Source organism: Oxyura jamaicensis, chromosome 2 (genome assembly GCF_011077185.1).
Source record: "Oxyura jamaicensis isolate SHBP4307 breed ruddy duck chromosome 2, BPBGC_Ojam_1.0, whole genome shotgun sequence".
Classification (NCBI taxonomy): Eukaryota; Metazoa; Chordata; class Aves; order Anseriformes; family Anatidae; genus Oxyura; species Oxyura jamaicensis.
Genome location: NC_048894.1, coordinates 59,474,827 through 59,488,713, shown reverse-complemented (window position 1 = coordinate 59,488,713; position 13,887 = coordinate 59,474,827). Strand labels below are relative to the sequence as shown.

Here is a 13,887-nt window from a genome sequence, read left to right as displayed (position 1 = left end):
ATATACAGAACATTATTCCTGGCTAAAATTACAGCAGATCTCTTCAGGTCTACAACAAACATCAATTGTTTTTGTAAAAGCTTTGTATATTTGAGCTAGGACACTTTTTTTTTTTCCTTATTTTTTATTTTATTTATTTTAAGTACATGCTTCTACATAGTCAACCATCAATTTCTGGACTAGCTAGAATAGATTGCAAATTGTCTCTGAGACTGATGGGGAGATGTTGCAGTTTTTTCTGCAAGGATGAGTTTGGTCCTGCAGTATTCTCATCTCAGGTGTAGAGCAGCACAGCCAGAGCTGCTCTAGTCAGCAGCGCAATATGGTCATATTTTGTAGGACCAACACTGTAAAGCTCTGTAGTGCAACGTGACCCAGCTTACCAGGCATCTGCTACACAAGTAGTTGCATTTGGCTGTGTTTCTGTAATGTGACCTTTTGGTGCAACCCCTTCTGAACTTTGGTATGTTGAAAGTACAAAACAGATCTGAAGTGTCTTTAGTTTCTATAAGCAAAACCAAAAACCTGACTAAACAAAACATTTTATCTTCACCCTACTGCATTTGGATGAATAAATGAAACTTGCATTCTTTTAGCACCTTTTTGCTTTTGTTTTTCCACAGTCAAAATGAAAAGAAAAGCATATACATTGGTATCCTTTGTTTCTTTTTTTTATAGACAGATCTCCAGATATACAAAATTAGTTGATTTTTTTTTTTTCTGGTTTAATCAACATTAATCAAGATGTAAATAATTTTTTTTTTGGTAATAATCCTTTTTAAACTATGGTTTCTCTGTTTCTGTAGGCTGTTTCTGCAGTAGGTATTATAAATATTACCTCTATATTATAAACAGTCTTAATCTCAATTTTCTTGTTCAAAAAACAGTGAGTAGGATGGATTTATAGGGGGTGGAGCTTTGTGTGTGTTTTTGTGGCTCATCTGTTAACTTTCCGTCAGCTAACATGGTTATGATTTTGACAGCAACCTAAAAGTGTATTTGTTTTCTAGAATTTTTCTCACTTTACTAGCATAAGCTATAATTAGAGTGTAAAGCTCTTTAGAAGCTTGAATTAGCTTGCATTATTGCAATTGTATTGCTTTTATAGCTGTTTCCATGTTTCATGTGTAATATAGTTAAGAATAGAACCCTGAAACCTGAGTTTCACCCCATTACAGTTAGTAAATATACACTTTCACTTAGTAAAGTAATATGTGACTATCATAATGCTGTTTTTTTAATGAAAAATATTTGTTTCAAGGTATTTTGTGCAATTAAAATATAATTTGTTGAAATAATCAAAATTACATTTCCTAAAATTGAACTTAGATATAACTTAGAACAAGCATGTGGTAGCAAACTGTTGTTCTTTTCTTCTTAAGGCCCCTTGCTGTATTTTGAGCTTCTACCTTGGTGGAACTTTGACAGTAATCATAGGAGATTCTTTCATAGACATAAAAATGACAAAATCTATATGATTTATGATGTCTACATGAAAAAAAGCATGACCAGCAGGTCAAAAGAGGTGATTTCCCCCCCTCTGCTCTGCTCCTGTGAGACCCTACCTGCAGCATTGTGTTCAGCTCTGGGGCCCCCAAATTAAGAAGGACAAAGACCTGTTGGAACAAGTCCAGAGGAGGGCCACAAGTATGTTCAGAGGGCTGGAGCACCTCTCCTGTGAAGATGGGCTGAGGAAGTTGGGCTTGTTCAGCCTGGAGAAGAGAAGGCCCAAGGGAGGCCTTCGAATGGCCTTCAAGCACCTAAAGAAGGCCTACAGGAAAGATGGGAATGGACTCCTTGTCAGGGGGTGTAGTAAAATGATAAGAAAAAGGGTAATGGTTTAAAACTAAGAAAGGAGATTTAGATTAGTTATTAGGAAGAACTTCTTCACTGTGAGGGTCGTGAGGCAACAGGTTGCCCAGAGAAGCTGTGGATGCCCCATCCCTGAAAGTGTTTAAGGCCAGGCTGGATGGGGCCATGAGCAACTTGGTCTAGAGTAGGAGATGTCCCTGCTCATGGCAGGGGGGTTGAACTGAATGATCGTTAAGATTCCTTCCAACCCAAATCATTCTATGGTTCTGTGATCTTTTTTTGTGAAAGAAGTCTGATCAGAGACTGATAAAAAAATTAATAAAAATTACAAGTTGAAAGCATCTTAAATATGTACATAATTAGTACTTTATTTTGCTTCTAATTGTTGTGGTAAGTGTTCTAGTGCTCTGTTTAATGCAGTCAGCATTATATACTGAAAACTATTGTAATTTTTTTTCATTGGGCTTCAATTTCTTAATTTTGGCCAGAATATCTTATTTGCAAATGGCTTCAAATGGCTGTTTTCAGCTAGATTTTCTTTCCCCAAACTACCAAGATATGTAGCCCCTTTGAAAACCTATTTCTAGTCCAAGTTACAAGCTCATTAACAAAAGTGATGTAAAGTTTGCTGCACAATGACTTTCATACCTTTATAAGTTTTTTCTCATTTTCTGATAGTGTGGTCCCTTTGTGACATAACCATCTGAAATGTCTGAATTTTCAGTTCTGTTTGCTCATCGCCTTCGCTGACAATGAAGAATTTCAACTTCTTTTCAGTGCATGATTTCTTTCACTGCACCTGTAAAGCTGTTGGTATATAATAGTTTGCCAAGGTTTGCAATGGAGGTGAACTTTGTAATGTGCCACAAAGGTGAAGAAATCTGGATTCTTGACAACAGAAGTCAGAAGTAAATTTTAGAGTGCTGAACCCTTCATGAGAAACGATCTACTTTGAGCATCTCTTTTCAGTCAGAGAGGTGTGGTTGGAATAGGCCACTCCTGTGATCATACAGGAACAATATCTTGTGTGTAACCAGATCCCAATTTGCTTAGTTTCAGATGTTAAAACACAAACCTTGAGTTCTGGTCTTTATCTTAAATGTAATTAGTACTTTTTTTTTTTTTTTTTTTTAAACAAGTTTCTATAATGAGACAGGTTGTTTAGCTACAGCTGTTCCATGATTATCCAGAGGAAATCAAGAGCTTAAAAGCATCCGGTTTACATAATTGTGCAGAGAAGTAAAGTCATGTTACTGTCTTTCATTTGGGGTGATAAGGTCTTTCCTTATTCTCATGGTTTCACCAATGTAGCTATCTTACCTGTACCATGCCTGACATCTAGTCAGTCACTTTTTATCTTACAGCTGGACCGCTGGGAACAGACAAATTCTCCTGAGTGTTTCATAAACTGTATATTTACAGGTTGTTTTCTGTGGAAGCTTATCAACTTTCAGTCAGCAACCTGGACAATTAGGCAATAGTTTCAGATGCAAACTTTTAGCTAAAGGTACAGGGCTGTTTGCTTTTACGTCATAATGGTAAAAGTCCGTCTGAAAACTGGGACACCAAGCTCTTACAAATCTCTCTTCTCCAGCCACTTCCCTCCTTCTCCACCCTGCCTCCCAAAATTGTCTCCCATTAATATATTACTACTGTTCCAAGTTTATTCCTAGTACTAACAGGGACTTCTCAAATATACATAATATTTTCAGAATACACAAAGGGCACGATCATTCTGCACAGAAAGTGAAATCACAAAACAGGAAATAAATTATTTTAAATGATTATCTTTTCTGTGCCTGTGCACTGTCATAACTAATTACACCCAATATTAATGCTTTTTTTTTGTATTAGAGCATCACTGAGATTCTCTAAGAATAGCCCTTTGTTGTGCTAGGCATAGAATTTCCTTCATTCTTGCCCAACTGATCTGGCAGAGGTGCTTTTCATCTATTTGCAGTGAAAAAAAAATTAAGCTGTAAAAAAATATTTTTTTTTGCAGTAAAAAAAATTATGTCCATCATGCAGAAATTTCATGCTGCTTATTCCACACAAGAATAGGTATGTGGTCATTTTTTTTTTTTCCTGTCTTGATTTGGTTTTATTGGGATACTTCTCCAGTTAATGTGTCTTGGAATCAAAATCAACAAAGAATGGAACTTGGATTATTTTTGGAGTTTTGTTTTATGTGTAAAATTCTCTTTGTAAAATCAGTGTAGGACTTATTTAATGGAAGAAGATCTTTCTTGTTTGCTCAATCTAGGAGAAATGCAAGATGACCCTTCTTACTGTCTGAACCTCATCAACATAATTTTTATCTGGACTTTTCAAACTGCCTTGGGGGCCCACTGTCCTACGCTGTTGTTCTGAGTAATGAACTATCACTGTTAAAACATTGCCCAAGTGATATGAAAATTAAATGTATTCACAGGTATACTGAATAGAAACTTTGTGCTCTCAAGCAGCAAAGTTAGCTCTCTCCACTGTGTGGTTTCAGATTCCAAAGAACAGTTTGTCTGTCCTCAAGATACCTATCTCAATTCATGTCCAAAGAAGGGCACCGAAGCTGGTGAAGGGTCTAGAGAATAAGTCTTATGAGGAGCAGCTGAGGGAGCTGGAATAATTTAGCTTGGTGAAAAGAAAGCTCGAGGGAGACCTTATTGGACTTTACAATGACCTTAAAGAAGATTGTAGCGAGGTGGAGGTAGGGCTCTTTTCCCAAGTACCAAGTGATAAGACAAGGAGAAATGGCCTCAAGTTGCACCAGGGGAGGTTTAGGTTGGATATTAGGAGAAATTCTTTACTGAAGGAGTTGTGTGACATTGGAATAGGCTGCCCAGGGAAGTGGTTGTGTCACTGTCCCTGGAGATATTCAAGAAATTTGTAGATGTAGAACTTGGTAACATGGTTTGGGTGGTTAACTTGTCAATGCTAGGTTAAAGGTTGGATTAGATGATCTTAGAGGTCTTTTCCAAACTAAATGATCCTGTGATTCTATGTGATGAATACATGGTCTCCTGGATACTTTGGTGACCTGCGGTATCTCCTTGAACTACATACCTACATTTTTTTTTTTTTTTTTTAACAACCATTTCCTTTCTATCTTTATCTTACAAGATACAGAGAAAACCAGAAAGGCCTGTGTCATCCTGGATCCTGTAAAACAAGAAATCAAAAAGTGTATTTGGCATTTTTTTCTTTTAAACTACTTACTACACAAATGTTTTGGTTTTATTGTGATGACAGGGGACCACAGTTTGCCCTTTGCTTGGTGGGAAGCACTGCAGTAGGGATTCTGTTTCCTTGTTATTTTAGTCAATGCAAAGGTATAATAATCATCTGTGGGATGCAGTGTAGAAAAGTTCCCATTTATGGGGAATGAATTCCACTTATTCAAAACTGATGACATTATATTGTAACCTTTCTGGTGATAGTCCTTCAATGAGTTGTCAAGCCTCTCTCTTGGGCAGAGCTGCTGTCTGGAAAGGATATCAGTAGGTTTGCCTTCGGCAGTTTTAGACATGTGCTTGGTGTATGATGTGAGATGTGAGGTGGTGTTATAACTATATATATTGAATATATATATACAGTTATATATATATATAAATATATATATAACTAATATATATAACTATATATATGAATATGTAAATATATTCATATATATCCCATTCTGTCACAGACTTTAATGAAGCTGAGCTTGTATCTAATTATTATAGACAGCTTCTTACCTGTACACAGGTACTTTTCAGATGGAAATGAAATACATTTTAAATTTAAAACCTGATTTTATTTTTTTTCCCTGAAGAAAATCATCAAATGAATGCCTGCAAAATATTTTTAATCAGTATCCAATACTTTGAATTTGCAAAATAGATTTGGATAATCATCGTTATTGTTTAGGAATGATAGCTGATAGTTAATACTGTCTCATTTTTCATCTCCTCCAGGGAAGTGTCACAGGACTGTTTTGCAAGGCTATTTTTTTGGCAGAACATTTGTCACAGAACATTTCTGTACCTTGAACTCATATTTAGTCATTTAAACTGGGTGTATATTAAGATCTTTAGTTTGTCACTGGCCCGTGGTTTCATGAGAAGTCATCTAGGATCAAAACATGGGTGTACTGGTGTTCAGAATCATTTAGTGTACATATTTGTCTCCTCTTTGTTCTGTTCCTTTTTTCCTCCATTGATGTGTGAGGGATCTAGTTTGTATTACAGCAGCATGGTTAGCCTACATATTGCAGGATTACTAAACATTGCAGGTAGGTATATCCATGTCAAATTGTAATCTTTAGAAAGGGAAGCATAGCAGAGACCTGATCAGAAGATCTCTTTTCACATTATTGCTGTCTGGAAAGGGATAAAAGTATGATCAGTGGGCTTGTAGAGGAGATCAGTTGCAACTGGATCACTGTTTTCCTTTAATCTGCTTGTTAGATCCAGAGCAGAAGAATAAACTTCACTTTTGTTCTCCTGAAAGTACTTTTCCCAATCATTGTATAACAATGCATTGCAACCGTTTGTACAAACATATTTAAACAGTCTGAAAGAGATCTCAGAACCCCATGTGCAGCGTCATCAGCCAGTGACTCCTGACATAATCATCCTGAATACATAAATGGCTATTTGTGTTGCTATCATAGATAGAAGATCTTAAAAACAACAAACAACAACCAAAAAACGTGTCATATGTTGTACAAGGTATTGTACAAGCAGGACAAATTAACTCTTTCTGACCAGTATTGGTGAATGAAGCATGAAGGAGTTACTTTATGTGACAGAAGTGAGGACTTGAGTAAACTTTCTGAGATTATATTTCCATATGAGTTCAAGGAGCTGGTAATTTATTGTGAATAATATTTAATCTTAAGACACAGAAGAGAATAAGGCATGTCTACATGATGATATTAACTTTACAAAGACAGAATAATGAACAAATAAAAAAAATCAGGAACATTCTTACCATTATTTAATTGATGCTCAGGTGTGTGCTTTTATTATGTGAAACGTTGACAGTTTTGGTTGGAATATATTGATTGTTATGAAAGGGTATGTCCACTAGATGTCATTCATGTAATCTAGTTTTTGTTGCAGCATCTATTTCTAGGATCTATTTAGGATGGTAGATGCAAATTATCAGCATTATTAGCTGCTTCTGTATAGGCAGTACTACTGATTTTATGTGTAAGTGTGGCATGGTACAGATCATCTGCTTGTCTCTGTGATGGGTTTGACATACCTATTAGTCTAGGACTTTATGTGTTTTTACATACCATTGCATTGTTGCATGAATTAATCTCTTATATAAGAGCACCCAGATGAGCTGTATATAGTCTGTAACTGTTCTGCAAGGAGCCATATGATCATAGAAGTAAGGATGTTATGTCCCTAAGGAAACAAAAATTACCTTGTAACTAATATAATTCCACTTGAAATTTATTCTTTTCGAAGCGTGTTACACCTCGAAGGGCAGTTCATTAGAATTATGCATATCTAATTAGGAAAAACATCTGGAATTTCACAAACTTGCACAAATGGATTTATATACTTAGGGATCTTAGCTGTAAAACTGTAGCTACAGTTCTTGATTAGTGTCACTTTATTAATATCTAAGACATTTAAAATAGAACCACTTCAAGCAAGCTTACGTGAAATACTGTGTGAGTGGACAAATCAGACGTGCATCTGATCAGTCCTGCAGGCAGGCTGGTGGGATCTATACAGGTGTGAATTCATTAGCAAGTTGTGCTTGAGCCCCCTCCTCTCCATCTTTCTAGTATGGCATGTGTCACTAATTGCTAGACAGCTTTTGGGAATCTATTATTTATATTCTCATTGAAGAGCTACTGCTGCAAGATTGGCCTGCTCTCCTTCCCACTTTCACATTGGGGTAGCTACAGCAAAACTGGAAGCCTGACATCATAGCTTCTTCCAACCTCCCTCTCCCTTCCTGTATGGAATAAAGAATTTCTCTGCCCTGTGTAGTCAGCCAGAGGGCAGGATGGGGAAGTGATAATCCTCTTGGAATAAGCACTTGCATGAAAAATGATAAATGCTACATTGCATGGGGATTAACACTTGCTTATGAACTTGCTTTTAATGGAGTGATGCTTCTCCTTCAGCAATGTGAAGGTTTGCCGTACTGCTAGACCTGATTAAGAACCTTTACCACTGTTTAGCCAAGAGAACCATCTGCCATCAGAAACATAACTGTGTTAGGAACTGTTTTACTCTTTTGCATATTGTCCTCAAGAATGTAAAATGCTTATGCTCACACAACATCAACTTCCTTAGAAACATTCCTGTTCCCCACATCTCATTGCTACATTCTTCCTTCTCTCATCATGAGAATTACATTTCTGCTCACATTTAATGCATCTGTAAGAGGTCTGTGTTTTGTCACCGTGAAACTGAAACACAACCATCCAGAACTGGTTTAACTGGTGGAGTTGCTATATAAATCATATTTATTCTCATGTTTTTTGATGGGAGATCTTAAGATAGATATCCTGTGAGTATGTTCACAGAGTGGGGCAGTCTGTAAGTCACTGGTGTTTGAGAAGCTTGTTTGACATGTCTAGATAGTTTTGGTACTAAGTACTACTGAGTAAAGATTTAGTGTAGAACTTTATTGCTACTTTGTAGGATGGCCCTTTCTTTTCACAATGAGCTTGACAAGTCATTCAAATTTGGTCATAAAGTTAATTCCCTAGGACTGATGTATACTAATAAATTTGGTGTGCTGTTTTTTTCCTCTAAAAATATTGCAGTACTACTATGACAAGCTTAGCTCCAGTGCAGTAGTATCTGTGATCCTCCAGTGTGCAGGCAGCTTCTGGGAATTTAATTGGGAGGGCGGCATTTTTTTGAAAGAGCCGAATGACTTTGTAGCTTCTGTTCTGTTTTCCAAAGCAGTATATACACGTGAGAAGTCTAAGTCCTGCTGTATTGCAACAAAGCACTGAAGTATTAAGTGCTAAATCTACTTATGAAAATGAGCTTTAAATTACAGTGCTTTTTAATGTTGTTTCTTGTGCCCTATGCTACATTCAAATGTAATGCTGTATGATGCTAAAACAGGTATTATTTTTAATCAATACCCTCACTAATAAACCTTGATGCTAAGAAGTGAGAAAATGTAACCTGAGGCTTTGTCTATTATTAAACCCTTATTAATATTATAATAGTTTTGATACATTTGCTTTTTAAGAGAAGCGGGATTTTAGCTACAGGACTTTAATTCACTTATATTGAGAGTGGTAAGGGTGATGGTGAGAAATGCTTTTTTTTTTCTTTTTTTTTTTTCTTAAAAGAAAAAGGAGTTATCTGCTTCAACAAAACTGTACTTCCTGACAATGACTTAAAAACAGAGTATTTGCTGACTGAAGTTTACCCTGGTCATGTAAATTAATCTAGAGAAGGCAATCCTATACCTGTGGCCCCAAGGAGATTTCAACTGGTTATCTAGCTGTCACCTCCATCTTTGTTCTGTTAGCTCTAAGTTACTTTCAATAGATGTCTGTCCCAATTTCTCTACATTGGAAGTTCTGGAATATGTTTTATGGTCTTGTTAAGCCCATAAGTGGGTCTTCTGTGCCCACTATGGGGAAGAAAAGAAATAATTTCATTTTCAGCATAGAAGATGTCCTAGACTAGGAAAAGTATTTTTACCCTGTTGTTAGTGGTGTACTGCAGAATTTGATTGCCTTGTTGTCTATAGCAAGTATTTCTATATAGGTAATTTGTGCTCCTCTATAGGGTACTGTTTGCTGGTTTGTGTGAGGCCAGCTTTTCACATTTTCCCTAATCTGTATTCATGTTCTCCCTCCTCCCCCTGTATTTTTTCCACCTCTTGTAATTTTTGTTTTTCTCTCTGGCATTTTTTCTACTTTTTTTCTACTTTGTTCACCTCTTCAACTGTGCTGTCCAGATCTTGACAGAGTGCTTCAGGTGAGTTCTTCGTGTTTCTGAGTAACACAAAGAGCTTTCACTTGAGAAAGGCACCTGGGAATAGTTTGCTTTCTTATTTAACAACAACATATTGCTGTATCTCATCATTGTTGGGTTTTCAACTGCAGGATAGGAGAACAGCACATAGCTCTGTGCCGAAACTTGGCTAATTATTTACCAGCTGCAACTTCAGTTGATTTATCATTAAAAGACTCTTGGGGTTCCTTTGTGTTCCATTATTTTTGCTTTCTTTTTGGTGGATAATTTACAGAATAGTTTTATTGATCATTTCCAATTTGGTGAAACCTGCAGAGGTAAGGTCACTCAATACTAGAGTGATCTCTGAATCTGAGTAAAGCAGCAGACAAAACTGTTATCTGACTGTTGTCTGACTGTTGTCTTGTTTTGTAATCTACATCAAGTTTAGGGCACTTGAATTTGAAAGAGTATGTCCACGTGTGGTTTTAATGATCTTTTCAAAATACCCATTGGTTTAACATCAGTAGTCATCTTTTCTTTCCTGGATAAATGAGCTCTGAGATTCTAAATAAAGTTGTCCAGCAAGGATACAGAAGACCCAACTTGTATTATTTTATGTTTTAGATGGCTACCAGGGTAAAAAGTAGAAGTTATCTTAGTAGAAAGGCTATTCTTTGCTAGGTAATAATAATAATAATAATAAACAGACACAGGGTTAATTTTTAATTTGTTCTCCAATGGGTAAGCAAAAAGTTAATATTAGTTGTGATTCTGTATCAGAGCAATCCATTGTCACATCGAATGGCCATCATATAAATAAATAGCAAGTTGATATGATTTCAAGTAGAGAAGCATTAGATGAGTCTACATAATTTATTTAAAACCTAACATAAAGACAAAGAATATAAAACATTATAAATATCAATGTCAGTCTTTATGATAATGTCTGTTCTAAACAGAAACAATTTTTTGACCTTGTCAAGTTTATACTTGGAATGTGGGGTTGAGATAATGGCGAGAGACTTTTGACCATGAATAATAGTTGTAACAATGCAACAAAGCCTTTTGTAGTACATACTAGCAATTAACTTAGTTCAATGGGGCAGAGAGTGCATTTTAACTTAGAATGAGGTGTAGAACAATGGACCCCAATTCTTATTTTAGTGCTTCAACAAAGCCACAAATAATAATTTCGTCCTCCTTGCATAGATGCTTACAGCATTTTATTTGGCTCAAGAGTTATACATATAAGAGTGAATGTATTGAGGTTAATTCTAGATATTTTTTGATTTGTCTTAGTTTATCCATTTTCACATACCAGGTTTATATTTACCAGTTTGTTGAAGTTGAAGGTTGAATGAGAAGTAAAAATACTGTCATACGATCAGAATCATGAAAGAATCTGAGATGTGTTTAATACATATAGTGCTTACTGAAGTTTAGTTTAATCCACAAAAGATGAGGAGGCCCCTGGGCAGGAAGAGTTCTATGTATTAAGAATCTGATCAGGTACTTCATTTAAGAGAGTGTTATTAGTAACACCTCTTAGCACTTGTGCATAATTACGTTATCTTTTCACTGTTACCTTTTCAAACCCCTCAGAGATTCTTCAGTAATTTTATTTCCTGTAATTTATCAGTTTTAAGTAATAATGAGGAGGGGAAAACAGTTAAATAGTTTCTTTCCTCAAGTACCAGGTGCTGAAAGCAACTGAGAATATCACTGTTTTTTATAGGGGTTTCTTGTACATCTTGTGTGACCTTCTTCAAACATTCATCGTATAAGCTTTTTGAGATTTAAAACAAAAATATAGATGATTTCGTGGTCAAGAGATTGGGCTCAAATTCAGTGGCTTGCAAAATAGCTGTGTTCTGCTTTGAGTGCCTTGTTACAACCTCATGTAATGGGGTACTGTTGTTTGGGTGAGTGCTTCAAATCCATTTTTAATACAAGGTACAGCAGTTTATTGAAATCACTAATTCCAGGCTGCAGCAAGTAACTGTGTGGTGTTACTCCCTGAATCTCTGCTGCTGTGATCCCTATCACAGTTCTGTCTGTGTTGAGATTTGATCCTCACTGTTGTGACTTGAGTAGGTCACTTTTGTGTGCTTCTCCTCCATCTGTAAAAGAGTTGATCTCCTCCTTCCACTTTTCTTCTGTTTGGTCTCTAGTTAAATAGTAAGCTCCTCAAAAGAGATTATTACTCTCTTTCAGGGTCTGACTGCACATCATTGAGCAGTGTCATGTAAAGTATGTGATCTAGCTTCAATGCTGCAAGTAGGGAAAAATCCTAGAAAAACAGTCTTGGATGGTGCTATGCCTTCTCCATGTAAGATCATCTTGAGCAATGTTGCTCTCCACAGATATTTGCCTGACTTATTCTGGGACACCCATAACCTCCCAGGGACTTAATTTTAGTGTTTCACTGTTTATTATCTCCATGGCGTACCAGGCAAGAAAATCACAGCAAGGAAGAGGCAGATCAGACATTAAGATAAGGTTTCTAATGCAGAAGCCAGATTCCTTCCTCTTTTCAGTAGTCTTTCATGTCATTATGTCTAGCTTTTCTAAACTTTCCAAGTCTTTCCCCTGAGATCACGCTTTCCAGAACTTACGGCTTTTCTCTGTGCTTTCCTTTTGGAACACATCACTTTTGTGGCAACCAGAACCAAATGTAGCACATTATTCCAACTCCAGCTCTATCATCTTGAAGTACAACAGATTATTTCATGAATCTTGTGGGTTCTGTTGATGTTCTGAAATGCCAATATAATGTTATCTTGCTGTTGCAAAGGAGACTTGTTAATTCATTTGCAGTTTCTGAAATGTGACTTCTTGATCCTTTTCTCCTGCATTGGTGGAGTGAATCTTTCATGTCTAATTCTAGAACTTCCCAGTTGTTTTCCCTTGTTGAATTTTGTCATCTTGTTTTCAGTCTTCATTTCCCAGTTCTTTTCTGTTATATCCTGTCCAGTACTTGCAGTTCCTTTTAGTTTTGTGTCATCTTCAAATCTGATAAATCTACTTTCTTCTCTCAGTATCTGGGCTATTAAAGAGAATATTGAAATGACCCTTAAGCAGTTGACGGTATTCTTACATATTGGCGTATCATTTGTAAGTCCCTTTGATGATATTCAACCAGCTGATAAACCTGTTTCTTGTATGGCCTAACTTAAATTGATATTGTCCAGCACTGTAGTTAGACCTAGATGTCTTTACATATTCAGCAATGTCTTTGTACTTTACAAGTCCATAGTGGCTTCTACTCATCCTCTGGTTGTTTTAGGGTATGTGTGTGTGTTTCTTCCAGTATGTAAGTGCTTGTGTGTAATTTTCTTGATATATATATATTTGGTTGATATGTACTTTAATCCACCTGGTGTTTGCAACTTCTTAGCTCTGGTTTCTCACTTCTGGTCCCCAAGGTCCACATGCTCACAAAAGAAATTGCTAGTGTGCAGTTTCCTCAGACTCTTCTGCAATAATTCTAAAAGAAATCTCAACAAGCCTTGACATTTGAAAACATTGGCTTAGAGGGCAGAAGTATCTTCAAAAGCAGTTTTTTCATACTCTACCCCAAGTATATTGCCATGATACTGTGCTTCTCTGCCTTTGCTAATGAATTCACTGAGTATGTGTTTGTACAGTGCATATAAAGTCAGTAGGCATTATTTTAATGCAAAATAATGAGCAGTGATAGTAACATAGTACTTATTATAAACACAGGTTAGTGAAGAGCATCTCAGCTTGGAGGTTTTGAATGTTCACAGGAATCAAGAGAGTTGTGAGTTACTTTCAGTTGATACTGATTGCTGAGCTTAGCATCTTCACGAGGCTTAATTCATCACTCAAGTCCAACTTAACCCTTTAAAGTAGAAGTTATATATTACTTTAAGGACACGTGAGACCTGTTGATAAACTTCTGTGCTAGGATTCATGAATTTCACCTGGAAAGACAAGTTAAAACACTGCCATCTAAAAAAAGTGCAAATCCCAAGATTTATGAAAAATAATATTCAATAATATGAATACTTTTATAAAGCAGACACTGCATATACAGCATGTCTTCTATGATATGTAACATTATGGAAATGAGGTTCCAGTATCTAAGTATTAACAGATGTACAGATCATCTTGTTGC

At 36.2% G+C, this 13,887-nt stretch overlaps 1 protein-coding gene across 9 annotated transcripts in view; it reads left to right on the top strand.

Moving 5' to 3' along the window:
- The window catches only part of SUGCT (succinyl-CoA:glutarate-CoA transferase), a 325,562-nt gene that overhangs the window by 69,696 nt on the left and 241,979 nt on the right, over window positions 1-13,887 (top strand). For 2 of the 9 annotated variants that reach the window (XM_035318765.1, XM_035318766.1), the window contains exon 12: window positions 9,735-9,767. The exons of the other annotated variants lie outside the window; for them this stretch is intronic. In XM_035318765.1, coding sequence (XP_035174656.1) covers window positions 9,735-9,767 — 33 coding nt within the window. The remainder of the gene's footprint in view (window positions 1-9,734; window positions 9,768-13,887) is intronic. 9 annotated transcript variants of the gene reach the window in all.